This window comes from Callithrix jacchus, chromosome 14, assembly GCF_049354715.1.
Source record: "Callithrix jacchus isolate 240 chromosome 14, calJac240_pri, whole genome shotgun sequence".
Taxonomy (NCBI): domain Eukaryota; kingdom Metazoa; phylum Chordata; class Mammalia; order Primates; family Cebidae; genus Callithrix; species Callithrix jacchus.
The window spans coordinates 89,419,924-89,445,226 of record NC_133515.1 but is presented as its reverse complement, the minus strand read 5'-3'; the positions used below and the strand labels follow the sequence as shown (position 1 = coordinate 89,445,226).

Genomic DNA, 25,303 nt, shown 5'->3' with positions numbered 1-25,303 from the left:
ATTTTACCTTTTATAGAGGCAGGAGTCTCACTATGTTGCCCAGGCTGGTCTCAAACTCCTGGACTCAAGTGATCCTTCCACCTTGGCCTCCCAAAGTGCTGGGATTACAGGTGGGGGCTACCACACCAGGCCTAACAAGTAGTTTAAACAGAGATAGTACTTTGATTGTTACAAATGAACCAATGGCTTAACCAATACTTTTCAGGATTATAATTATCCTCTAATGTGGACTGCTCAACAGATTAAAACAATTCTTAACACATTTTTTTGTCTAATTAGAAACAAAAATGTTTGCTTCTATATAAACATATAACATAAAAGATTAACAAATTTGGATCAAAAGATCAACACTTACTATTATTTTTTGTAAAAAAAAAAAAAAAAAATTAAACAAAAACCCAAACAGTAATCTAGAAGATTTTTTTTCTGAGGTGGAGTCTCACTCTGTAACCCAGGCTGGAGTGCAATGGTGCAATCTGGTTCACTGCAACCTCCGCCTCCTGGGTTCAAGTAATTATATTGCCTCAGCCTCCTAAGCAGCTGGGATTACAGGCATGCACCACCATACCTGGGTAATTTTTGTATTTTTAATAGAGACGGGGTTTCACCATGTTGGCCAGGCTGGTCTTCAACTGCTGACCTCAGGTAATCTGCCCTTCTGGGCCTCCCAAAGTGCTGGGATTACAGGCGTGAGCCACCGCACCTGGCCAATACATTATTTGTTTAAAGCTTAATTTATGTGTTTTCAGAAAAACATCTAAAACAAAATTTAGGCTGGGTGTAATGGCTCATACCTGTAATCTCAGCACTTTGGGAGGCTGAGGCAGGCAGATCACTTGAGGCCAGGCGCTCAAGACCATCCGGGCCAACATGGCAAAAATCACGGCTCTACTAAAAATACAACTATCAGCTGGGTATGGTGGCGCACACCTGTAATCCCAGCTACGGGGGTGCAGGAAGCTGAGACAGGAGAATTGCTTGCACCAAGGAAGTGAGGCTGCAGTAATCCAAGATTGTGCCACTGCACTCCAGCCTGGGCGACAGAACAAGATTCTGTCTCAAAAAATAAGTAAAATAAATACAACAAAACAAATTTTAGAACTTGAGGCTTATCAGTCACTTTTACATAGCTCACTAAAGCAGTTTTGGGTTGCTGGATATTTACATACTGCTCACTAAGTTTAAGTCGAAAGGTACTACTTTTCACATACATTACAGCATGGAGAATTTTCCACTTCAAAGGATGATTATAATGTTGAGCGAGGTCAAAAAGATAAAGACTATTAATATTAGATGCATTTGAGTTAAAAGCTTTAGTAAATAATCTCTGACTTAAATTTTGATTTTCTCCCAAAGACATTTAATGGGCCCCTATTAAGTATTAGGGAGATATCAGAAACTGAAGCACTGATAACAAAATTGAAACTTAAGAGCCATATATAGTTGAAGAATTGATTGTTGAAGGAATAATAACAATCGAAGTTTCCAAAATGATTTTAGTCTTTAGAACAGTGACGTTTCTCTTGAAGGACAGTTTTTATTCTAACAGGCCTTTCTTTAGAGGTAATAGATCCTTTTTAGTTCTAAGTACCTTCCTCCAACACCAAGTACAATCTACTCCAAACTAGGCAGGCGGAGTTTCCTAATTACATTCAGAGTCCCTTGGCCTAAATGAGAAAGGCCACACCTGAACACTTTCCTTGCTTCTGGGTACCCTGATCATCCAAAGCTCTAACAGTGTAGCCATCCTTAACACAAGACAGAGCTAAAACCTCCAATTCAGCCACCAATCATAACTCCAGAAGAAAACAGAACATCTCCAAAAGGTCTCTCTCCACCTAAGTTAACTTGCCAAAAAAGTTTTGCTTCCAGTATACTTTTACAAGGAGACATAATCATCCCCATTCGGTAACTTAACACATATAAATGTCAGAAGGTAGATAGGTTTATGGTATTTTAAATAACTCCAGACACAATATATATCAAATTCCTGATTTAAAGTAGTTCTGAACAAGCAGTACAATTAACATTAATCCACACTAGAGGAAACAGTGATTCCTTACAGAGAAAAGTATATTTCATGTAATTGATTTCATTCTTAAGACATTTTAAAAGCAGACCAAAATCTAACAAAACTTTTTCTATCACAAGATAAAAATAATAGTCTTACACTTGCTTCATAATGCAGTATTTTATTTTGGGGAAAAGGCAGAGACTTCACTTAGCTATGATCATAAAAAAGCAATATAATAGTTGATCTTAGTATTTGTTTTTCTGAAGTTATTATTCTACCTTACCTTGATTTGGAATTCCATAAAACTCTTCTCTGAACATTGTGTTTCCTGTCTGAAAACTAGGAACCAAAACTAGAGTTCTTCCACTTTACATAGAAATCAATAAACTAGTTTTAATATTGAACTGAATTTCAAATTTCTATTCTCTGCTCCTATTGGGCTGAAAGGTATACATATATCAAGAAAGTTTCTATCGATTTTCAACTACAAGTATCAGTTTTGCTGTCAGAGCTCTTTATTTTTGAACATAAAAGGAAGTGGGTTTTGATACTATCTCAGTGTTCTTCCTGTCTTACAATGCATTTGAAATAAAGTGATGTCAGATTGAGATTAAAAGCCCTAAATAAGAAAAAGTAATAGGCACAATTAGCTTGCTTTACCTTTATTGATAACTAAGATTTAGAACTGCTTTGCTGCATGCTGACTGCTGGTTACACATGTCACTTTAATTTGCACTGTTCTACAAAAACATCCATAAATATATAATATATACCTAAAAATTATATGGTATCTATGTCATATGTATGACATATAAATGACAAATGCACATTCTATGAGAGACTAAATAATTCTTCATTATTGATAGCTTGGCATTCATTCATTGCTTGAGAATATCAGCGCTACTTAAATAAACATGAATTACATGTGACATGTGCACCTCTCACCCCACCTTCCAGATATCACATAGTCAATTTTCCTCTCAGCTTTAGACTACCTACAACCAGAAAAGAGCTTTACAGAACAATTCATCTTATTGTAAACCAAGGAAAAATAATCGATATGATAATTTCTGGAAAAGGAATAAAGGAAAGGCAGTTCATAAACAATTAGACCCAACATTCAATTTGACATTAACTTGCTGTTCATGTATTCTATTATGCAGAGTGTGGGGCAAGTTTAAGCTATTCATATCTACCTATCTGGCTACTGGCAATAGGGTTCTATGGTTATTTCTTGTATCTTCCTGTATCTTAATACATTCATCTCAAATTCTTAGAGATAGCCATTAATAACCATTAGGGTTTTTGTTTTTGTTTTTTTGAGACAGAGTCTTGCTCTTTCGCCAGGGTGGAGTGCAGTGGCACAATCTCAGCTCACTGTAATCTCTGTCTCCTGGATTCAAGTGATTCCCCTGCCTCAGCCTCCTGAGTAGCTGAGACTACAGGCACGTGCCACCGTGCCCAGCTAATTTTTTGTATTTTAGTAGAGATGGGGTTTCACCATGGCCAGGATGATCTTGATCTCCTAACCTCACGATCCGCCTGCCTCGGCATCCCAAAGTGCTGGGATTACAGGCATGAGAAACTGCACCCAGCAATAACCATTAGTGCTAAGCAGAAGAAATACAGATACCACAGCCACTATTCAAAGAGCAGCATATGTGGCTCTTGAAAAAGCAAGGGCTCCAACTATATTCCCATTTTACTAAACTTTCTTTAATATTGATTTCCCTGTCCCAATCCCATCCAGAAAACATAAATCTTGCTAATTGCTTCCCTTATCTGATGACCTGGCTTGGTTCCTAATCTTACTTAGATCTGCAATTCCAAACTTCAAAGGAAAAGCTTAAAATGGGGAGAATCAACACCTGTGAAAAAATCAGAATTAAAAAAATAAAATGAGGAGAAGCAGGGGATAGACAGAGAGAGCCCTTTACACTTTTGGATTCTTTCAAAAATAGGTGCTTAGTGGACCCTAGGGAATTCGGGGCCCTGAACCATACTTCCTTTCATTATTGACAGGGATTACGTTAAAAACATATATCAACAATACTTGTTAGAAGCGCCCTTTTTCTCTTGCTTTCATTCCCTTTATTCCTAACCATTGAGGTCTGGGTAGCTAAGTGGTTATCATCTTAAAGCTAAGATTCTCTGATTACAAAGTTCGCTCAAATTATGTATGTGGTAGCTATAGCAGAGAGCACAGATGAGGCCATCAATTATCTCAATTCTTTCCAGGAGTAGCAAGAACATTAACAGAGGGATAATAATGAATCAGAACTATTTTTCTAACATAGGCATATTAACTATTCTGAAGGGACTTAAATGAATGAGTCTAGTTTTCCAGCATAACCTGAGCTAGCCAGCTCCAAAGACAACTTACCTATCATCACTCAAATCTAAGAGGATATTCAAGCTAGGAAAAAGCTTGAACATCTCTTTTGCTCTGGAACATAACTATTATCAGTCCTTGTGAAAGAATCATCATGAGTTTTTAAAAATTTGCCTTGTTATGTACAGCTAAAATTACAGATATTGGGATAAAAAAGATTTGCCCACTTTGAACAGACTCTGAAAAGAAGCTACAGAATAATTAGCAGGAATAAATAGTAATTCATATCCTAAACCAGAAAATCCATTCCAGGGAAGCTGTAGCAACATACATTATTCCCTAAAGAAAGCTTTTCGAGTGAGCTATGAAGTAGACACCAAAGGGAATGAGAGCAAAGACCAGCAAACTAAATTCAGTGTTTCCTAGTAGAAATGAAAAGCATTCTTTTCCTAAGGAGGGTTGTTAGAGCATTAAGGGCTTAAAATTTAGAAGAGAAGATTACAGAGCCAAGTAAAATAAAAGCATCTTAAAAAGGTTATGAACGACTTAAGACTTAAGAACAAATCAGGGTAAAACCTAGAATGTTGTCTGGTGTGGTACCCACTATCCTCATGTGGCTATTTAAAATTAAAATCTAAATTAAATTCCTAATTAGAAATCCACCTGTAAATAACAAAAGAAATCCAGATACAGGTCTCATACCCTTCACATAAAATTAACTCAAAATGGATCACAGATTTAAATAAAAATGAAAATTTATAAAACCCCTACAACATACCATACCATACCATACCATACCATACCATACCATACCATACCATACCATACCATACCATATGGAAGAAAATTTAGGGGTTTTGTGATGACTTTTAGATACAAGACCAAAGACACAGTTCACAAAAGAAAAACTTGATACACTACACTTCGCTAAAAATTTTTGATCTATGAAAGAAACTGCCAAGAAAATAAAAAGATAAGACAGCCCTGGGGCGGTGGCTTGGCCAGGTGTGGTGGCTCAAGCCTGTAATCCCAGCATTTTGGGAGGTCAAGCAGGGTAAATCACAAGGTCAGGAGTTCGAGACCTGCCTGGCCAACAGGGTGAAACCCCGTCTCTACTAAAAATACAAAACTTAGCTGGGTGTGGTGGCAGGTGCCTATAATCCCAGCTACTCAGGAGGCTGAGGCAGGAGAATCACTTGAACACAGGAGGCAGAGGTTACAGTGAGCCAAGATGGCACCACTGCACTCCAGCCTGGGCAACAGTGCGAGACTATGTCTCAAAAAAAAAAAAAAAAAAGACACAAAATATTTGTAAGACATATAATAAAGGATTGTTACTCAAAATATGCAAAGAACTCTTAAAACTCAACAATTAAGAAAAAAAACCCTAATTTTAAAATAAGCCAAAGACCTGATGAGACTTCTCACCAAAGAAGATATGTAGACTGCAAATAAGCAAATGAAAAGGTGCTCCACAACATATGTCATTGGAGAAATGCAAATTAAAACAATGAGATACTATTAAACGCCTATCAGAAAGGCCAAAATCTAGAACAATGACCACACCAAATGCTGAAGAGGACATGACGCAACAGGAACCCTGATCCACTGCTGGTGCAAATGCAAAATGGTACACTCACTTTGGAAGATAGTTTGAAAGTTTCTATAAACTAAACATACTCTTAATCATAGGATCCAGCAATCACACTCCTTGGTATTTACCCATAGGTGCTGAAAACTTACGCACATACAAAATCTGCACACAGATGTTTAAAGCAGCTTTATTCATAATTGCCAAAACTTGGAAACAACCAAGATGTCCTTCAGTAGGTGCATGGATAAACAAACTGTGGCACACCTAGACAATGAAAGAAATGACCTATTGCAAACGATTACTACAACAGAAAACCAAATACCACATGTTCTCACTTATAAGTGGAAGTTAAATGATGAGAATACATGACACATAGAGGGGAACAACACATACTGGGGTCTTTCATAGGGTGGAGTGGGGGAGGAGAGAGAGAAACAGGAAAACTAACTAGTGGTTACTAGGCTTAATTCCTTATGATGAAATAATCTGCATAGCAAACACCCATGGCACAGGTTTACCTATGTAACAAACCTGCACTTGTATCCCTGAACTTAAAGTTAAAACAAAAGAGAAAGAAATGACTTATCAAGCCATGAAGCACAGAGGAACCTTAAATGCATATTACTAAATGAAAGCCAATCTGAAAAGGTTCCAACTCTATGACATTATGGAAAAGGTGAAACTATGGAAGCAGTAAAATGTCAGTGGTTGTCAGGCTAGGCAAAGTAGCTCACACCTGTAATCCCAGCACTTTGGGAGGCCAAGGCAGGTGGATCACCTCAGATCAGGAGTTTGAGACCAGCTTGACCAACATGGTGAAACCCTGCCTCTACTAAAACTACAAAATTAGCCGGGCATGATGGTGGGTGCCTGTAGTTCCAGCAACTTAGAAGGCTGAGGCAGGATAATCGCTTGAACCCAGGAGGCAGAAGGTCCAGTCAGCTGAGACTGCTCCATGGCACTCCAGCCAGGGCCACAAGAGCAAAACTCCAGCTCAAAAATAAAAAAACAGTCAATGGTTGTCAAGGGTTTGGAGGAAGGAAGGGATGTAAAGCTGGAGCACAGAAGATTTTAGGGCAATGAAACTATTCTGTTTGATACTATAATGGTGAATACACATCATCATACATGTGTTCAAAGCCATAGGATGTATCTCCCAAGAGTAAATTCTAATGTAAACCATGGACTCTGGTAGGTGATGATTTACCAATGTCGGTTCATCAGTTGTAACAAATATACCATTCTGGTGGAAAATGTGGGTAGTGGGAAAGGCTGTGCATGTAGCGGGAGAAAGCATACATGGTAAATCTCTGTACCTTCCTCTCAATTTTGTTGTGAACCTGAAAAAGCTCTATAAAAGAGGGCATTTTTTATTTTTTTAATTCCTTGGTCATCATAACCATATTTCAAGTGTTCAACAGGCCCATGTAGCTAGTGACTACTCTGTTGTGCTGGCCATAAAGACATAAACGTCTCCATCATTGCAGAAAACTCTCCTAGACCAGACTGTTATAGAGGGTAAGGCAAAGTGACTGACTAACCTGGGGTCTGGGAAAAGAGAAACTACTAACAATGGCATTTGTCCTACAGCATTTAGTACTTTAATGAAGGATCAGGTGGATTTACCTTTCCTTTTCCACCTGCTCTTTTTTCCCTCCTTGTTGCTGCCACCATCACTGCTGCTGCTGCTGTTCTCAGAACTCTGGGAATCTGACTGACCATCACTGCTTTCTTCTGAACCTTCTGATAGCTCTTTCACCCCATCCGGCACATCTTTCTGAAAATGTAGGCATCCAATTAGGATTAATCATTACCATTTCAGCAAGTAAAAATTAAATTTCTGATATGCAATGTTGCAACTTAATTGCACTGATTAATTTTTGTTACTATAGGATTCAGTAGCAGAACCAGCAATATTTTCTGAATTCCTGTCATCTCTTTGAGGCAAATTAGCTCATGTTTCCAACTACATCCAAAGATAAAAACTATATACAACATTCATATGCAGGTACAACACAGGTTTAAATTAGACAAAATTGGGTAAATAATGATAATATTCTAGATTTTAAAACTACGTAATAATTTTATTGGCTGGGTGTGATGGTTCATGCCTATAATGCTAACACATTGGGTGGCTGAGGCAGGAAGACTGCTTGAGGCCAGGAGTTCAAGACCAGCTTGGGCAACATGGTGAAACCCCGTCTCTACCAAAAAAAAAAAAATTAGCTGGGTATGGTGGCAAGTTCCTATAGTTCCAGCTACTTGTGAGGTTTGAGGTGGGAGGAAGAACTAAGCCCAGGAGTTTGGGACCAATCTGGGCTGGGACCAATCTGGGCAACACAGTGAAACCCTGTCTCTACAAAAAAAAATACAAAAATTAGCCAGGTGTAGTGGTATGTACCTGTGGTCCCAGCTACTTGGGAGGCTGAGTTGGGAGGATTGCCTGAACCCAGGGAGTTTGAGGCTGTAGTGAGCTGTGACTGCACTACAGCACTCCAGCATGGGTAATATACTGAGATCCTGTCTCAAAAAACTAAATAAAATAACTGTATTAAGTATATGTATGTCCATGTGGGTATGTGTATAAGTACCATTATATACTCTGAATTCGATTAGAGAATAAGAGTCTAGACAGCAAGAGATAGTGCGTTATTTGAATCTCATTGGTTCCTGAATATTGGTTAGTAAGTAGCAAGAATTAAATAAAAAAGAAATCTTTCTTTTATATGCCTGTCTCCTTCCTGACAGACAAAAGAAAAAAAAAAAAGAAAAGAAAGAAATCATTTAACAAATCATATGAAACTTTTTGGTTTCTGCACTTAGATAGAGGGAATGCTAATCAGAAAGGATAACTGTGTCAGCTTAGAATGTGAGAGAGATAACAGAATGGTTCCAAGACCAAAGACTAGAGAACAAGATTTCCTGGCTTTACCCTCTCCTAATTGTGCAGCCTCGGTTAAAATCTTAACCTTTCATGCTTCAGTTTCCCCATCTATAAGGTGGGGATAATAGTACCTACCTTAAAAGATCATTAATCTATTAGCTCAAGTTAAATAAGCTAATAAACATAAAATGCTTAGAATCATGCCCAATCTAAGAGGTCAAAAATATTAGCTATTATGTATTTACATAATATATATAAAAATACACATGTATGGCTAAACACGTTAGTGTTTGTGGTTTTTTGTTTTTTATTTTGGGAGATAGGGTCGCACTTTATCACCCAGGCTGGAATGCAGTAGTGCAATCACACCTCACTGTAGCCTTGATCTCCCAGGCTTAAGGAATCTTCCCACCTCAGCCTCTGGAGTAGCTGGGATTACAAGTGTGTGTCACCATACCTGACTAATTTTTTAAAACTTTTATAGAGACAGGGTCCTACTATGTTTCCCAGACTGGTCCTAGGCTTGAACTTCTGAGCTTAAGCAATCCTCTTGCCTTGGCCTCCCAAAGTGCTGGAATTACAGGCATGAGCCACTGTGCCTAGCCTGTGAATATTATTTCTAAGTCATAAAACTATGGATGGTTCTTTTTTCCTCCAATATTTTATTTTCCCACATTGTTTTAATAATCAGATAAAAAACAATTCTGACAGACACAAAAATGTGATCCTCTAACACAAAACTGACATCTATATGACATTACAGCCAAGACTATAAACTCTGATCTAGGTAAGTTAGCTGTTTTTCATTTACGTTTATGTCCTAGTGCCACTTCTCTCTGAGTCATCTCTTACGTTATACACTTTCTTAAAATACACACACCATTTTTTTCTATTCTTTCCTTAAAAATGCAGGACAGCTTTTATAGAATTAGTTGCCAGCCAGACATCTTGACTTGTAGGTTGAACAAGTATCTGAAATATAAATATAATTATCTTCTTTTCTTAAAATTTGTGATCCATACAGGATCAATTGCTCATGTCCCAAATTCTAGAATCATTTCAGTCCTTTTTACCCACTCCAAATGCCACATATTCTATTTATTCCTCAATTGACCCTTGTCTCCATCTCTTTTACTTGTCTTTTAATTCAGGCCCTGAGTATTTCTTCCAACCAACCATAACCACCTTTTTGACAAATTTTCCTGTTTCACCCTTCAATCTCTGAATTCTCCTCTTAAACTTGGATTTGATCATGCTTTCTTTCCAGAAAAACCTGTGACATCTGCCAACCCCCAACCCACACATATACAGCTCAATCAGGTATTCAAAGGACTCCAGTGTTTGGTCTCTCTACCTGATGTTTACCACACCGGCATCTTTGCCACTTAAGCCCACGCAAAGATTATGGTCTTATCACTCCAGTTTACTCTACTTTCAAGGCCACTCTGAGTCTTTCCAACTGTGTCCTTGCTTAAGCTATTCCCATGTCCTGGAAGGCCCTTCTTATTACTTATCTAACAAAGACCAGCTCAAATCTTACATGTTAACAACAACAAAAAACTTCTATATTCCTTTATTCAAAATTAATTCTTATTTCTCTATATTATTTTTAAAAACATGGAACATTTTCAGAGTATGCAGTTATTTTAGGAACTATAATATGAGCTTCAAGAGATCGGGGCCACAGCTTAACCTTCCTTACAGCCTCTATAGTGTCCAGCACAGAGGTAATATTGTGATATTGTTTGAAATATATATTTGGTTCCTGATACAGTTCCTGACTTAGAACTCTTTTCAGCTCTTAAAATTTCCTAAGCAATAGTGTTACTAGTAGAATCTTTTGCTCTCATATTTGGTCTTTGACCCCAGTTCCCAACACAGAGTTCCTAAGACCTCTGCAATTTCCTGAGTAAAAGGAGTATCTGACACAGCTCCTATATCCCTTGGAATTTCCTGAGTGATAGGAGCATCTTTTGCTCCTCTTGGTGAGCTACTGCATAGTCTCAGGATGGGGGCTGGTTTCCAGGGGAACCAACTATGTCCACTCCACAATCTCAGGGAGGGAGGAGGCTGAAGGTTGAACTGATCACCAATGGCCAATAATTTAATCAATTGTGTCTATGTATTTAGGCTTTCACAAAAATGCAAAGGATTGAGTTCTGAGAGCTTTCAGATTTAGTTGATCACTTCTGGGCGTTGTGGCTCAACGCCTGTAATTTCAGCACTTTGGGAGGCCAACGCAGGCAGATCACCTGAGGTCAGAAGTTCGACACCAGCCCAGTCAACATGGCAAAACTCTGTCTCTACTAAAAATACAAAAAATTAGCTGTCTGAGGTGGTGGGCTGCTGTAATCCCAGCTACTCCAGAAGCCGAGGCAGGAGAATTGCTTGAACCCAGGAGGTGGGGTTGCAGTGAGCTGAGATGGCACCACTGCACTGCAGTCTGGGTGACAGAACAAGACTTCATCTCAAAATAAAAGTAAATAAATAAATAAATAAAATAAATAAATAAATAAAAGATTTAGCTGATCACACGGAGGTTCCTGGAGGGTGGCAAGCCCGGGAAGCTCTGTGTACCTTCCTACAAACCTCATGCTAAGCATCTTATCCATCTGGCCATTCATCTGTATCTACTCTAATATCCTTTATAATAAATGGGTAAATGTAAGCAAGGCATTTCCCTGAGTTTAGTGAGCCATTCTAGCAAATTAATCAAACCCAAGGAGGGAACCCCAACTACAACTAGTCAGAAGTACAAGTCATAACGTGGTACTTGCAACAACTGTCATCTGAAGGGGATGGGAGGGTGCCGAGCCCTCAACCTGTGGAATCTGACACTGTCTCCAGATAGATAGATAGACAGATAGCATCAGAATGGAGTTGAATTAGAGCCGCAGTCCCCAACCTTTTTGCACCAGGGACAGGTGTTGTGGAAAACAATTTTTTCACAGAAGGGTGGGGAGTAGGGGTGGGTGGTTTCAGATGACACTATTCCACCTCAGATCATGAGGCATTAGATGCTTATACAGAGTGCACAATCAAGATCCCTCACAGATGCAGTTCACAATAGGGTTCACACTCATATGAAAATCTAATGTCACCACTGATCTTACAGGAGGCAGAACTTAGGCAGTCATGCTTGCTTGCCCACCAATCACCTCAAGCTGTGCAGTCAGGTTCCTAAGGGGCCACAGACTGGAACTCTTAATTATTAAAGGACAACAACCTAATGTCTGCTGGAGAACTGCTTGTATATGAGGAGAAATCTCCACTCATCTGGTGTTAGAAGTACTGTACTTAATGGTGGATGAGAATAGGAAAAACACTTTGGTTTTCCTTTCCCCCATCTCTACAATAGAATAAGCATTTAATAAATTTTGTAAACAGTATGGAAGGTCTAGAACAGCTAAAACCAAAAAGAAATACAGAAAGTTTCATGTGAGAATAAAGCCCTGTAACCATAGGAAGTTCAACCAAGTATATAAAAAGGAGAAAGGGAGAGAGAGAGGGAGGTTAGATCTTTTTAATGTTAGGGCTCCACACAACCACTGGGCATAGTGATGACTACAGCTGAAAGCTAAAAAGGTAACACATATATAAATGGACACAGTCACTGCCTGCCAAGCATTCATTCCCCTCCAGCTGATAAATTTCCTTTGGAGAAAATCCTCTCTCCTCAATTCACCTGGCCTAAGCAAGAGTAATCTCAACCATATCTACAACTGGGCAATCAGAAGACTACATACATTTGACAAGCATGATAACTAAGGTATACTCATATGTGGGCAAAGCCAAACCAATTAAGCCAAATCAGAATTAAGTCAGAGGCTCCTACTTTAGCTCCTGTCTCTTCTCAGATTTACAGCTTGCAGACTGCAGGTTGGGGGTGAAGTTATGTGTGATAAGAAAAGACCCTGACTGAAAACAAAGCCAGAAGAAAGTGGAGACAACAAACCCTGATGATGTCAACTGAGCTTCTGGATCCAGCCTGGATTTCCTTAGACTTTTCAGTTACATGAGCTAATAAAATGTCTTTGAAATTAGCAAGCTTGTTATGTTAGAAAGAATATGGGCTTAGAAATTCAGTCAGATCTGGGTTCCTGTACTAGTTCTGATACGATATGGGCAACACTGGGCAAGAAAATCCAATCTTCTGAACTTTTACTTTCTTCATTATAAAAAGGGAATAATAACCACAACTGTGAATTGTGGTAGAGAATGAAATGAGAATGTAATGTAAAGCATCTAGGCAGAATGCTCCAAAGTAACAATTATTATACAAATGTTGTGGAGCTCCTTAAAAGGTCACTGGAAGTCATTTGAATTTCATTTTTTCAAGATAAGATTATCCTAAAAAATAAAAAATAAAGTTATTCTGATCTACCTACAGTTAGCTATAGATTAGTTTTTAAAAATGTACTGGGTGCAAGTTTGAAAATATTACCTCTTCCTGAAAACAAGCTCTTCAAGAACAGAATTCTGTCTCTATGAGTCAAATATTTTTATGTGGTCACCTCCTGGTTTTCCTTTTTAAATGACTCCCCAACAAAATATTTACCTTCAAAGTATATACTCCCATTCTACCTGGAACCTTATAGAAGATGCCCTCTTCACCTCTGGAGTTTGTATGAAGCATTGCATTCAGGCATGCAAGAGGGGAAGTCCCACTGCAAAACAAAAAGAAGACGTGATGAGAAACACAAAGATTAATTTCTGTCTCTGAATATCCTATGTAACACTTACTTAAGATAAAATTAGTCAATACTCCTTTGACTTAAACATGTCTTATGAACTATAAAAAGTCTATCAATTTCTTAGAAAGAGGCTGCCATGGAGAAAATGGATGTAAAAATCATTCCCATGTATCTACAAAATAGTAATTCCTTAATGCTGATCCAGTATCTAACATTTAAGTCAAGAAAAATACAAAAGTATCACAAACATATTTTGTAAACAGTCTATTTTGTTTAGTGCAAGCTTTACAAATGTCCAGATGTACAATGAGAAAAAAGCGCGCGCGCACACACACACACACACACACACACACACACACACACACACAGATTCAAATAAACAGTACTAATTCCTGGGGCCAGGTGCAATGGCTCATGCCTATAATCCCAGCACTTTGGGAGGCCGAGGCAGGTGGATCATGAGGTCAGAAGATAGAGACCTGTCTGACCAACATGGTGAAACCCTCTCTACTAAAAATACAAAAATTGGCCAAGCGTGGTGGTGCACGCCTATAATCCCAGCTACTTGGGAGGCTGAGGCAGGAGAATCACTTGAACCTGGGAGGTAGAGGTTGCAGTAAGCTGAGAACAAGCCACTGCACTCCAGCCTGGGCGACACAGTGAGACTCCATCTTGAAAAAAAAAAAAACAGTATTAATTCCCTTGCATACTGCTGCACCAGACTGAATCTTGTTGTGAAACTAACATATTGCCATTGTCTCTTGTAGTCGAACCTATCATGAGATCACTTTAAAAGGTATTAAGAGCTGGGTACAGTGGCTCACGCCTATACTCCCAGCACTTTGGGAGGCTGAGGATCATGAGGTCAGGAGATCGAGACCATCCTGGCTAACATGGTGAAACCCTATTTCTACTAAAAATACAAAAAAATTAGCCAGGTGTGGTGGCATATGCCTGTAGTCCCAGCTACTACAGAGGCTGAGGCAGGAGAATGGCTTGAACCAGGGAGGCAGAGGTTGAAGTGCACCGAGATCGTGCCACTGCACTCCAGCCTGGGCAAAAGAGTGAGACTCTGTCTCAAGAAAAGTTATTAAGTAGGCTTCTGAGTATTTATTTTATATGTAGCAACTTGGTTAAATGTTTATTAATTCTAATATGTATTTATCATCTTTACTATAATTTCAGGTATAAAATAATCCATAGAAATTATACACACATATTATTTTCCTAACTGTAATCATTTTTCATTTTTCTGTCTTCTTGTACTTATCTAACAAAACAAACAGCAATAAAAATTATTAAATGAGTATTCTTGATTTTGTCCCTTCGCCTTTTTTTTTTTTTTTTTTCTGACAGGGTCTCACTCTGTCACCCATGCTGGAATACAGTGGCACAAACATGGCTCACTGCAGCCTCAACCTCTTGAGCTTGATATCTTCCCATCTTGTCCTCCCAAAGCGATTCGATAACAGGCACAAGCCACCACGCCTGGCCTGTGCCTTCCTGAAGAGAATAGCACCAGTATTTCACCACTGAGCCCAATGTTGGCTTTTTAAAATAATTACTCACATATTAAGAAAGAGGAAAGAGAACTATAACTTAGAGATGCATGCTTTCTGACATACAACCAAATGGAATCATGTGCATTAAAGACTTAGTTAGTATAGACCAGGCACAGTGGCTCATGCCTGTAACCCCAGCACTTTGGGACGCCAAGGTGGGTGGATCACCTGAGGTCAGGAGTTCGAGACCAAGGAGGCAGAAGTTGCAGTGAGCCAATTGCACTACTGCACTCCAACCTGGGCAACAAAGTAAAACTTCATTTCAAAAAAAAGAGTTCAGTATAAAATATCAAATTATAAACTGACTAGCATAAAATTATATGAAATTTTTATCTCCGATTATTAACCTTTAGTTTTTACATAACAGGAATTACAAAAAGACCAAAAAGTTGGCCTGGACATGGTGGCTCACCCCTATAATCCCAGCACTCTGGGAGGCTAAGGCAGGTGGATCAATTGAGGTTCAGAGTTTGAGACCAGCCTGCCAACATTGTGAAACCCTGACTCTACGAAAACAACAAAAATCAGCTGGGTATGGTGGCATGCACCTGTAGTCTCAGCTACTCAGGAGGCCGAGGCAGGAGAATCGCTTGAACCCAAGAGGCAGAGGTTGCAGTGAGTGGAGATCATGCCACTGCATTCCAGCCTGGGTGAGAGAGTGAGGCTCGATCTTAAAAACGAAACAAAACAAAACAAAAAAAAGAAGTTGGATAAAAACAAGAGCTTCTAAATAAGAACAGTATTAAAATATAGAACACAAAAGTACAGTTGTAGGAAAAATATTGTTAAAAATCTGGTGATTAGCATAAGATTAAGAGCTGTAGTAGTATTAGGTTGGTGCAAAACCACAATTTTGCACCAACCAATATTTTAAAATAGTGCTATAATTAAGACAGTGTTTCTGTATCTAAGGAAAATAACAAAATCATTAGATAAAAGATTATACTTCACAAGAAAAAAATTAGGTAGCAAGCAAACACACAGTTCGTATGGAAGCTGTGAAATGGAAATAGTGGTCTAGAGTCTCTGGAGATGTGTGGTATCCTTAGTTTTTTAAAAATTTCTCACAATATCTGAGGTATAAGGCAGCTTAACCCCACAATTCCAGCTCTTTTCCCTCTCAGTTCTCTGTTGACAATACTCAATAACCAGAAATAAGCTTACTAGAAGAGGCTGTTGGATTCTTAGTCTATCTAAAGAGTTCTCTGTTGGGGAGAGCAGCGACATGAGTCCACTGTCTCTTGAAACTGTGAAAGTGTTCAGGGTCAAAAACAAGAGTTTCATCCCCCCACAACATTGGTAAACAGTATAACAAAGAAAAGCAAAGTCTTTGCAGAAGAACTGTTGAGCATTTCCAAATTCATTTCCACAGTTATGCTTATCTAAATTTGATTTCCATGTTAAAATATATATATAATTCCAATCAGGACCCCAAAGTTTATATCAAATAAATATATAAAAATTGCCAAGAAATTTCAAGGAAAAAAATGATAGGAGACTTGCTTAAAAAGATATTAACATGTACTCTTAGCCACTATTACTGAAGCAGTATGTTTCTGAGAGAGAAAAATCACGAAAACAGAAAATGCAGAAACAGGTCATAATAAATTTAAGAGATCATTTGAGTTCAGTAGGAAAAACATGAGGCCATGCCATAGTCCCCTGTAGTTTGACTACCTGACATCTGGAGACAGTACCCAAAAATTTCCTGTGAAACAAAACTTCTCCCACTTTTAGTCATGTGGTTGAGAGGGACTTAATCCCATGCCCATCCCAGGGGTAAATCCAAACTAGTTTAAATTAATCAGCTTTTACACACATACACACACACACACACACACACACTCTCTCACTCACTCTCTCTCTCTCTCTCTCTCGCTCCCCGCCCAACCCAAGTCCACATTGACAGATTCATGACTTAATCAGGGCCAACAACAATCTAGGGAGCTATTTACTAGGGCATACCGGGAAAAAAACTTGTTCACCGGTAATCTTCTGAAAGGGATCCTTTCTCTTCCCTTGCGTGGTATTAGGATGCAATGCCTACAACATTAGTCATTGTGTGACCACAAAGGAAGGATTTAGAAGCAGAATGGAACAACACGCAAGACAGACTGAGGAATGACATAGTACGGCTCATAAAGAGAAATTCAACACCAAAACGGGGCAGAACTGAGAAAAGTCGGGAAGCAATTTTTTTTTCACACAGTCTCGCTCTATACCTTAACCTGGAGTGCAATGGCATGACCACAGCTCATTGCAACCTCTGTCTCCTGAGTTCAAGTGATTCTCATGCCTCAGCCTCCTGAATAGCTGGGATTACAGGTGCCCACCACCACATCAGGCTAATTTTTCTATTTTTAGTAGAGATAGGGTTTTGTCATGTTGGCCAGGCTAGTCTCAAACTCCTGACCTCAGGTGATCTGTCCACCTCAGCCTCCTGAAGTGCTGGGATGACAGGTGTGAGCCACCGTGTCCAGCCAAAAATTTTAAAGTGGTATTAGTTTTGCCACTGTATCAAGCCTTTTTTGTTTTGTTTTTTGGAAGAACTGGTTCTTTATTTCAAAAAGACGCTTGTCAATATTAAATATCAAAAGAGTCGCACTACTGATTTCTCTTTCTTCCAGTCGGCCTCAAAGAGACCACATCGAAGAAGAACACATTTTAAACCAGTAAGCTGCAGGATGTACATATAACAGACCTCATTGAAATCTTACCAGAAAATGGGTATTGGGTAAAGAAACTTTAAAAGATCAGCAAAGTGCCAGCCCACACACTGTAGAGGCTGTCACAGCCAGACAGAGTGGCCAGGGTGCCACAAACCCAAAGAAGCAAAGCTTCAAACTAATAAAAAAATTTTAACCCTCCCCAACCTCCCTCTCTCAGCCCCACTTCCTTCTTTCCCTCCCTTCCTTTCTCTCCCTCTTTCCTTTTTCTTGCTGATTTTATGCAAAGGGCTGGCATTCTAATTGTTCTATTTTCAGATTTAATCCTTATTTTAATAAAGTTTTCAAGCAAAAAAAAAATTTTGAAGTTTTGTACCTAGGCTATTCAAGATTTCTCTAGCACTGACTGATATAAAGCACAATGAGATGGCACTTTTAGAGAAAGCAGCTTCAAACCAAGAAAAGAATAATGAGATGAGTTTCATATGGCTAAATCAGTGGCAAAAACATAATCTCTCTCTGGCAGGAAAGCAATTAAGTGGTCACCTCAACATAAGGGCCAATGATCCATTCTATAAGCAGTTGGGAGGGGGTAGAGATGGAATAAAAATTTGGTCTCAGACGTCTTACCATCTTAATTTGGTCACTTTAAATGAAAAAAAGAAAAAACGGAAGTAATATTGCCCAAAGATATCTTAAAGCTGAAAACCTGAGAAGCACATTTTTCTTGTTTTTGTCGTTGTTTGGCTAACTCCTCCTGGAATCACCTTTCTGGTTTGGCTGGTACTCTGTACAGAGCAATGAAGTCTCCCATAGTTGAGTCGTTCCCTGGGCTCTGTTTGGCTCTCAGTAAGACAGGCCTATACCTTTTCTTCTCCTCTATGGAGAGGGCAATATGCATTGAACTGAAAAGTTACCTTCCAAAAGTAAGAAAGGAATGGACTGCTGCTTTGAAGCTGTGGAATTATTTGGAATGCTTTATAAATGGTTGCTACAAAACAACAAAAAGGTATTACAAAATGCGTATATCACAACATGCTTTTAAAGACATTATGCATTGTGCTCACATTCCCTTAAACGTTGTTCCCAAAGGTGCTCAGCCTCTAGACCAGCTGGAATCTCTGGGAAGAGGAAGAAACAGTTTTGCAAAAAGAGACACAAGGGAGGAGGGAGCAGCAAAAGGAGAAAGCAGCCTTCCAGTTAAAGGCCCTCAACTAAAGGTTAGCTTTGGGAAGGCTGGCCTCAGGCGGAGTCAGGGTCAGAGGGAGGAATAGTAGCAGGGTGGGACTGGGGTGCTCTATATCTCACTCAGGTCAAGCAGAATCTGGTCCACCATCCTTTGGGTACAGAGCGCTCGTCTTTGGCACATTTTCAGTTTATCTTCCAAGTCATCAGTTGTCTTTTCCAGCTTGGCAACCAGTATCTCAGCAAATTCGACATAGTCTCTACCTTCTTGAGTTTATCGTAAGAATATTAATCTCTTCCTCATATTTGTCTTCTTTTTGAGAGTACTTTCCTTCAGCAGCACTCAGACACTTCAGGTTCTGGTCCATCGGTCTGATCTGCACATTCACTTCTTGGCAACGGGACTCTGCCAGTTCAGCTCGTTCCTCTGTGTGTTCCAAGTCTCCTTCAGTGATAACCAACTTACGAGCCACCTCTTCATACTTCCTATCTGCCTATACTGCAATGGGCTTAGCTTCTTGGAGTTGGATTTCCTGTAGTTCCATCTTTTCTTCATCTTTTAAGGCCCAGTTTTCAATAACCTTCATACCTCTCACTCTCACTGGCAGCTTTTTCCGCTTCTTCCAGCTTTTGCAGGGCAGTGCCCAGGCACTCCTGAGCATGGTCCAGCTCCTCTTCAACCAGCTGGATCCTATGGTCCAACAAGGCCATCTCAGCCTCAGCCTGTTCCTGGGCTGCCTTTGTCCCTCAATTTCTCACTGGAAGCACTCAGCTCTCTCCTCTGAATCATCTGCTTGCTGCTGCAGAATCTGGATCTTGCACTTCACTGCCCCTATGGTGGTGATCCCAGCCATGGTGCCTACCCAGCTACTACTCATGCTCCAGATCCTGCCTCCTCCAATAGGTGTTGCAGCTGTTTCTCACCATTATATCAAGTCTTGCCTTGAGCCAGTACTACCTTTGGAATTTTGTTGAGATTTAAGTCACAAGAAGCTGAAAAAGTCCTAAATGAAACAGTGCTAGAATCTCTCATACATCTCGGGGGGGGGGGGAAGTACACACAGTATATAAAAACATATTCCAAATGAACTAAAGGCCAAAGGCAAAATATAAAAAATTAAAAGAAAACAGTATAACCATCCAGGAACAGTGGCTGATGCCTGTAATCCCAGAGGGTGAGGTGGGTGGATCACTTGAGCCCAGGAGTCAAGATCAGCCTGAGCAACCCGTCTCTACAAAAAAAAAAAAAAAAAAAAAATTAGCTGTGCATGGTGGCACATGCCTGTAGTACCAGCAACTTTGGAGGCTGAGGCAGGAGGATCACCTGAGCCCAGGAATTTGAGGCTGCAGTGAGCCATGATCATACCACTGCACTCTAGCCTTGGCAACAGGGTGAGACCCTGGCTTAAAATACACACACACACACACACACACACACACACAAACACACACAAAAAGAGTATAACCTAGAAGGCAGAGAAAGCTACACACACACACACACACACACACACACACACACACACAGCAGAGAAAGCTTTCCACCAAAGAGAAAAACCCAAAAACCACAAAACAAAGAAACATATTGATTATATAAAAATACAAATTTCTGGGCCGGGCGTGGTGGCTCAAGCCTGTAATCCCAGCACTTTGGGAGGCTGAGGTGGATGGATCATGAGGTCAAGAGATCGAGACCGTCCTGGTCAACATGGTGAAACCCCGTCTCTACTAAAAATACAAAAATTAGCTGGGCATGGTGGCGTGTGCCTGTAATCCCAGCTACTCGGGAGGCTGAGGCAGGAAAATCACTTGAACCCGAAGGGCAGAGGCTGCAGGGAGCCGAGATTGTGCCACTGCACTCCAGCCCAGCCTGGACAACAAGAATGAAAATTAGTCTCAAAACAACAACACAACAACAAATAGATTAATAAAATCCATTGCTGACAAGGTTATGGGCAAATGAACTCTCTTATAGACTAATGGGAGGACAGAAAACTGCTACCTTTTCTTACATTACTCAATTCTGCCTTAGGAAAGTAATATGGAAATATGCATTAAAACTAAAAATATTTAGGACCACTGATGCAACAATTCCACTTGAATCTGTCCTATAAAACCAAGGCCAAAGGACTTAGGGACAAATGTGCGAGGATTTCGTCCATCACTGAAAGCATCAAAGCACTGAAAAATGATCTCAAAGTCCATTAAGAAGGGGATGTTGACCATGTAATAAAGTAACCAACAAGACAAAAATCAGTAACAGCCATGTTGGCAGCTAAAGGAATGCTAAGTTCCAAGAAGCACTTTGTTCAGTCCTTACAACAATCTATGAGGTAAGCAAAATTACTACACCATTTTTATAAATGAAGAAACTATAGGTTTTCAATAGGCTGTTGAAGATCACCTTATCACTAAATGGTGAAGCCAAGATTCCAGTAACAAGAAAGAAAAGAGAAACAGAACTGGAAGAGATGACTTTTAAAAAAAGAACATATAACCAAGAAAAAAATTTTTTCAATAACCTACCTAGTAAGTTTACCCCAATTAATCGTATTCTGTTCCAGTATTAAGTGCCTACTCTGTTTAGGGCAGTAAACTAGGATCTATGGATCCAAAGAGAGAAGTTTTCTTAGCTCAGAATCAAACAGAGAAGATAGACAAGGGAGCAAGCAGCCACACCACACTGTGACCAGTGCTATTAATATAGACACAAGTCCACAGTGCCTGAACTAAAACACTTAGGCCAAATGTTTCAGACATAAGAATTTTTTTATTTGAAAAAGGTAACACGATATGCCATGAATTACATAACACTGTCATGATTAGGGGCAGCATCCCATAACCAAATGCAATGAAACATTAATACTAACACTAAATGGGATAAACAGTCTCATGGCACTTCAAGAGAACTGTGGTTGTCAACGAGTTTGGTGCTAAATGTACAAGGAAACTTTGTTTTTCAAGCACTGGGGATACTGTAATTATGGATAAGAGACTGCAAAAGTGTGTTCATAAAGTGCTTTAAATCAGAGGGAAAAAAACAATCTAGTCTAGGCTTAAGTACTTAGAACAACAAATAGTAACAAAACAGTCCTTAAAGTAAAACCTATAAAATGAAAGTAAATGGCACACGTATCTGGTGAAAAGATACAGCAAAAGTAACTACAAACTGTCATATTTTCCTTGTAAATCTGGAAAAAAGGAAACAAAGTTTTGAAACACCCACAAGATATACAGGACACAGTACCATTTAAAACAAAATTTAGACATGATCTCAGGAAAATACAGAAAGTTAAACCTGGCAGAGTTTATTTTAATGAATAATAAAGCAATAGCAGAGAAGCAACACAGGACACACTACCCATGATGGCTAGAATATATCTTCATGGGAAGGTAGAGCTCCAGAATTCTGTAATTAAATCAAAATGACTGAATGACTTGAAGAAATAAGACACAATGTGCATGGGTAATAAAACCACAGTACTGAGATCAATACCAACTTAAAAGTACAAGTAAATTCAATAGGGTAAGTACTAACACCTGAAGCACCTTAAAGATTATTAGTAAGAACCACCTTAAAGATTATGTAACTATCACGAAACAAGTCAGCTTCTAATTTTATTGTCCATGCTCAAGAGATTGGGGTTGAAGAGGTAGGTGTTCTTTCAAGGAAATAGACAAGTGCAGTGCTATTATAATTTTATGCTGTAAGCACGTAAGCAAACATACTAATATGTTTTGTACATAAGGCCCAAAGAACTAAAGTGACTTTGATCATATTGCCAATGGCCCTTTCAGTTCTCTATGTAATAAAATTAGTAGCTAGTAGGGCTAAGAGGCCAGAAGTCAATAACTGCACTGCTTAGATGAAGCAAATATAGCAACTAATGAAAGGAGTCATCACTGCTTGGTAAAAGAGCCAGATTTAACAATTGATACAGTCTGAATACAGATGAGTGTGGCCTGGCCAAGTCATTTTAAATACCCTCAATTTACTCGTCTGCAAAATAGAGGTAATACTGCCTACTGTGTAACTCAATTGTGCAGATCACAGATAATGTACATATAAAGTGTATGTCACAGGGTCAAGATTCAGTAACTACAGCAGTTACTTTACCAACTTACTCTTCTACCCTAATCTGGTAGTGTTCCAGTGTTCCCTATCTCCAGTGATAGTAATCTCACCCTCACACACAAATATTCTCCACTTTGATGCCAGACTAACCTTCTATATATAAATATGATCATATTACCCCTGTCCAGCTTAAAATTCATCCATAATATCATAATGTTAAGATAAAGTACAAAATTATCAAAATAATCTGACCTTGACTATTCTGCTACACACACACTCTGCCATCCTACTCTACCTTTCTTTCATTTATTGATTTAAAATTCTTCTGACTACTTGGCCTAACACTTCTGCTTGCAATGATAACCCTCACTTCTTTTTCTCCTAGCAACCTCCAATACAACTTTTCAGGTTTCAGCCTTAATGTCTCTTGCTAAAAGAAGCCATTTTTATGTTCTACAGAATCCTATACTTCTCTGAAACAAATATTTACAACTACATATACTGTAAGGAAAAAATCTGACTCAATTGTGAGCCAGCCAGACTCAGTGATGAGTGATTTTATTTAATGACTCTCAAGAGTAGAATCTCACTTCTCTTCCATAACTGAGCCCAGAATATCCAACTCTAAGGCCTGTGACCAGTCATCTTGCAATTATGATGGATGAGCCAGCCTACTGAGAACGCAACAAAATTGAAGAAGCAGAGTTGAGACACTGATGAAACTGACTGGAGCACTGGGATAAAGTTTTGCCTATTTTTTTTTCACTTGCATTAAATAATGAATTTCCTTCAGTCTTTAAGCCAATTTACATTGTGTTTCCTGCTATTTACAAATGAAAGTATCTTAACAGATACAAAGCACCTAAATAAAAGCATTTAAATTTAGAGATTATGAAAAGGAAACAGAAGAATAATAAAGAAGAATATTCACAGGTATACCACTCTCTTCTGTTAATGAGAAAAGATTATCCTTATGAATCAATAATGTATATTACATGATTATGCAAGAGGCAAGACGCTACCCAAATCTGTACATATTAACCCCAAGTACTCAGATACTCAGAAACATCTAAATGTTTTCTAAATCTTGGCGGGGCATGGTGACTCACACCTATAATCCCAGCACTTTGGAAGACTGAGGTGGGCGGATCACTTGAATCTGAGAGGCGGATGTTACAGTGAACCAATGCACTTCAGCCTGTGCAACATACTGAGCCTCCATCTCAAAAAAAAAAAAAAAAAAAAAAAGTTAGTATTTTCCTAAATCTTAAAGTTTCAAGGATAAAGAAAAAAGTCAAATCAGGTTCTAGGCATTAAAAGCCTAAGTGGTAGCTTGAATTAGTGTTTTTATTTCATCATTCATACCATCTTGTGACCTTGCAGTACACTAGATTAAGTGAAATATATTTCCCTGTCACAGTGATGTTGGGCTTGGCACAAGACTTGATCTGATCGATGAAATAAGAGACATGATGGAAGCAGAGGCTAAAATGTGCTTGCTTGTTTGGCTGACTCCTGTGATTGCCATGAGAGTAAAGTGACTGATTCCTGCAGAACAAGAGAACAATCCACAGCCTAGAACAAAGTCTAGCCAACAATAACTAAGCCCCGATTAATCTAAAGACATGAGGAAGAAAGTATTTGTTGTTATAAGCCACTGAAAATTTAAGATTATGCGGCAAAACACTGACCGATAAAGCAAGCACTGTATAATGCAGGCAACATTTGCTTTCTTAGCAATACTCAATGCCAAAAGACAGTAAACCAAGTTCTTAAGAATATGGATGAAAAATTTTATATCTAGCATAGATGGCATTCAAACAAAAAGGCAAAGAAAACATTCTTGGCTGAGTGCGGTGGCTCATGCCTATAATCCCAACACTGCGGAAGGCCGAGGTGGGCGGATCACCTGAGGTCAGGAGTTCAAGGCCAGCCTGGCCAACATGGCAAAACCCCATCTCTACTAAAAATACAAAAATTAGCTGAGCGTGGTGGTAGGCTAAGACACGAGAATCGCTTGAGGTTGCAATGAGCTGAGATCGTACCACTGCACAGCAAGACTCTGTCTCAAAAAAAAAAAAAAAAAAAAAAAGGAAAAAAGGAAAACATTCTTTTTTTTTTTTTGAGACAGAGTTTTGCTGTTGTTACCCAGACAGGATCTTGGCTTGCCACAACCTCTGCCTTCTGGGTTCAAGCAATTCTCCTGCCTCAGCCTCCTGAGTAGCTGGGACTACATTTGTGGGCCACCATGCCTAGCTAATTTTTGTATTTTTAGTAGAGACAAGGTTTCACCATGTTGA

General features: G+C 39.1%; 1 protein-coding gene and 1 pseudogene across 2 annotated transcripts in view; both read right to left on the bottom strand.

Annotated features, from left to right (window-relative positions):
- Positions 1–25,303, bottom strand: part of ASXL2 (ASXL transcriptional regulator 2) — a 141,206-nt gene that overhangs the window by 44,863 nt on the left and 71,040 nt on the right. Inside the window, exons 3-4 of one of the 2 annotated variants that reach the window (XM_035272994.3) lie at positions 13,383–13,491; positions 7,567–7,717 (exon numbers count right to left, since the gene is read on the bottom strand). In XM_035272994.3, the coding sequence (XP_035128885.2) occupies positions 7,567–7,717; positions 13,383–13,491 (260 nt within the window). The remainder of the gene's footprint in view (positions 1–7,566; positions 7,718–13,382; positions 13,492–25,303) is intronic. The other variant, XM_078349759.1, reaches the window with a different exon arrangement.
- On the bottom strand, positions 18,907–19,946 carry LOC144579342 (uncharacterized; annotated as a pseudogene).